A 2,992-nucleotide genomic window follows, 5' to 3' on the forward strand; every position below is an offset into this window, starting at 1 on the left:
GTTCCTCGGCTGTAGAGACAGGTGTCCCCTTCCGGGGCGCGGCCCCCACGACGCCTTAGGCGAGAAGCAGCATTTCCTCTGAGTCTGCTTCGCGCTGACGAGACAGGAGCCGCCGGCCTCGTCCCGAACGTGCCGGTCCCGCACTCGCTCACGGGGACCGCTGCAGCGCACGGGCCACCTGACGCCGCAGACAGTTAGTTCTACCAGTTCTGACAGCAGACGTTCGAGGGCAAGGCGTCCGTGTCCTGAGGCCTCCCTCTTTGTCGTGCAGAGGGCCGCGTCCCCACGCGGTCGCCCCTGTGCGTGTCTGCGTCCCCACCCCACTTCTGTAAGGACACCGGTCACGCTGCATCAGATGCCGCTCTGATGACGTCATTCAGCCTTAGCCTCTCCCCAGACGCCGTCGCGTTCTGAGCTCCTGAAGGTCGGGACATGGCAGGTTGGCTGGTGGGCAGGAGAAATCACAGCCCGGCCCACGAGAGCGGCCGTGACCGGGACTTACGCAGTGCGGGAAGCTGCGGTCTCTCAATCTCTCTGCACGAGTGAAGCTTCTACGTACAGTTCTCAAAGACAGCTGTCACTTAAGCTGACAAAGTTCGTGTCACCCGTGGCAGGGAGGGCCACGTCCTCCTGCCGTGACGTGTGTCCCTGGAGCGAGGGGTGTGATATAGACAAGCCACGCAGGCTTTCGGACTCTGACGGGGCACTGAGGTGACCGACGGCCGAGTCACAGACGAGCCCACAGCTCTGGCAGCAGCACGTTCAACAGAGCAATTAAATCAACAAATGACCTCGGGTTACGAGGACGAGAGTCATACGGAGTATATGCTCCGTTTGCTTTTACCGACTGTATGTTACGTGTTCATTTTGTTTTTTAAGTTTTTTAAAATTTCTTATGTACAGAAAGATAAAAACAAACATATAGGTATGGATTTGTTCCTCAGTGTCATAAATTTTAGGATTTTATTAAATTTACCTTAGTCTCTTTGTTTTGTTTACTAGTTTTTTAAGAAGCAAGCAGTACAGGTCAATTTAGGGGCCCCTCCCACATCCAATTCCCCTCGTCCATCTCCGAGAGGAAATTAGGGTTGTGAGCTGGGAGTTAGGGGTGGCACGCTTGTGTCCATTTTTATAATTTTCTCTCTTTCTTGCTTGCTCGCTCTCTATACAAAAGACACACACACTCATGCACATAGCTTACATATTGTAGACTTTTGAATTTTTACATAATGGCTATCATATTACATTCACCCGCAAACAGATCTCTTCGTTTTTCAGCATGCGATTTTAACAGTTGCCTATGCTGAGACACATTCATCTCATTTATTAATTTTACATGCTGTATGGAACTCCTTTTCATGGCCCTTTCAATTCCTTTTTAAAACTCCAAACCACTAGTCACGATCTAAATTTCACCATAAAGAAACGAGGCCGGAAGCCAGGCTTTGCTAGATGAGTCGCGCTTTGCGCAGGTGCTGCATTTATGGACGTGTAATCAGATCTTCAGCAGTGCAGCCTTTACCGGCTGCCGTCCGAGCGATTTTACTCACGTGGCACGTGCCGGTGGTCTCTGTGACGCCACGTCCACGCAGCGGTGTAGACTCTGAGGGTAGTGAAAATAACTTAAGCGTGTTTAAATTGCAGCCGTTGGGCAGATAAGCTTCGTTTGATGTGGGCAGTGCGCTGTGATTAGCGCGGACACCTGAAAGTGTCGGTTTCGTTTTGTGAGGAAACACGTTGGTTGCTGTATGCGTTCGGGATTTTTTTTTGTCCACGTCGGGTATAAATAGCCGCCGGTCAGATAGAAGCTGAAGGCAGCCCGCAGCCCGCAGCCCGCAGCCCGCGGAGCTCACTCACGCCGCCTCTGTCTCCCTGTCCTGCCAGGTCCCTCCGGCCAGAGCCCCCTCCTGGCGGTCTTGAGCGGGAACCACTCGGAACCCTCCAACTTCACCAGCACGAGCAACCGGCTGTTCCTGCGCTGGTCCACCGATCACGCGACCAGTAAAAAGGGCTTCCAGATCCGCTACGCAGGTGGGTAGTGAGGCCGAGCTTTCGCGGAAAAGTTCCTTTACTGCCACTGAACTACACAGTGCGTGGAGGCTAAAATGTAAGCCCGGTTTTCGAAGATGAATAGGTGACTTCGACAGAAATAACATGATGAGAAATGACTCTGAGTGATATCTCTAAACGACCTAAAGGAAAATATACTATTTGTTGGTTAATAGTTTCAAAATTTATGGCTCGAACCATAAAACATTGAATTGCATATCGTGGAAAGCCATTTCCCAAAAGATAAAAATATGTAAAAATTAATTTAAAAATGTTTCAATGCTAAGGGAGCGAACAGGAAGAGAGCATCATGATGCTATTGATCTGGTAAGTGGTGACAGCCACGTGCTGTCAAGAGTGTGTTCCCCCTGATCTCCGTGCCTCTTTACATCTGCGTGCGATGCCTGATATGTTCGAGGCCGTGTGGGCCTCTTTCCTGCCCCGCGGAAGCAGCACACAGACGATCGCAATCCCGGATAGAATTTGTCTACAAAGGGAAAAGTCTGAATTTCTCAGCATCCCACTCGGCAGCATCCCGAGGTAACGGTGAGATGCATTCCCTCGGGGTGGGGGGGGTTGCCCACCGCGCACCTCCAAACGGCGCGTCTTCCTGGGGGGGTGCTTATCCCTACGTCGGAGCTTTACGTCATCGGCGACGAGGAGCATTCTGAGGGAGACACGGAGAAAGGGCATCGTGTTTTAAGAATAAGATTTCAGCTCCCTTCGGTGGCAGACCTCGTGAAAGACGGTGCGAAGCATCGAGGTTTCGAGAAGGCTCAGGTGTGAGTGCGGCAGGCGCGAGTCCGCGTTCTTTCTCTGTCGAGCTGGATCGAACTCGAACGGGCCCGGGACCTTCATTCTCTGCTTTCTCTCTCTTTGCTGGAAGTAGCATCTCAAAAAGCTTCTCGACAAAGAGCTTACGGTCGAAATGCGCTTTTATTAG

General features: G+C 51.7%; 1 protein-coding gene across 1 annotated transcript in view; it reads left to right on the top strand.

Annotated features, from left to right (window-relative positions):
• The window catches only part of LOC105306913 (CUB and sushi domain-containing protein 1-like), a 185,200-nt gene that overhangs the window by 105,431 nt on the left and 76,777 nt on the right, over positions 1-2,992 (top strand). Inside the window, exon 25 of the mRNA XM_023524454.1 lies at positions 1,885-2,031. Within this exon, the coding sequence (XP_023380222.1) occupies positions 1,885-2,031 (147 nt within the window). The remainder of the gene's footprint in view (positions 1-1,884; positions 2,032-2,992) is intronic.

Source organism: Pteropus vampyrus, unplaced genomic scaffold, assembly GCF_000151845.1.
Source record: "Pteropus vampyrus isolate Shadow unplaced genomic scaffold, Pvam_2.0 Scaffold464, whole genome shotgun sequence".
Taxonomy (NCBI): Eukaryota; Metazoa; Chordata; class Mammalia; order Chiroptera; family Pteropodidae; genus Pteropus; species Pteropus vampyrus.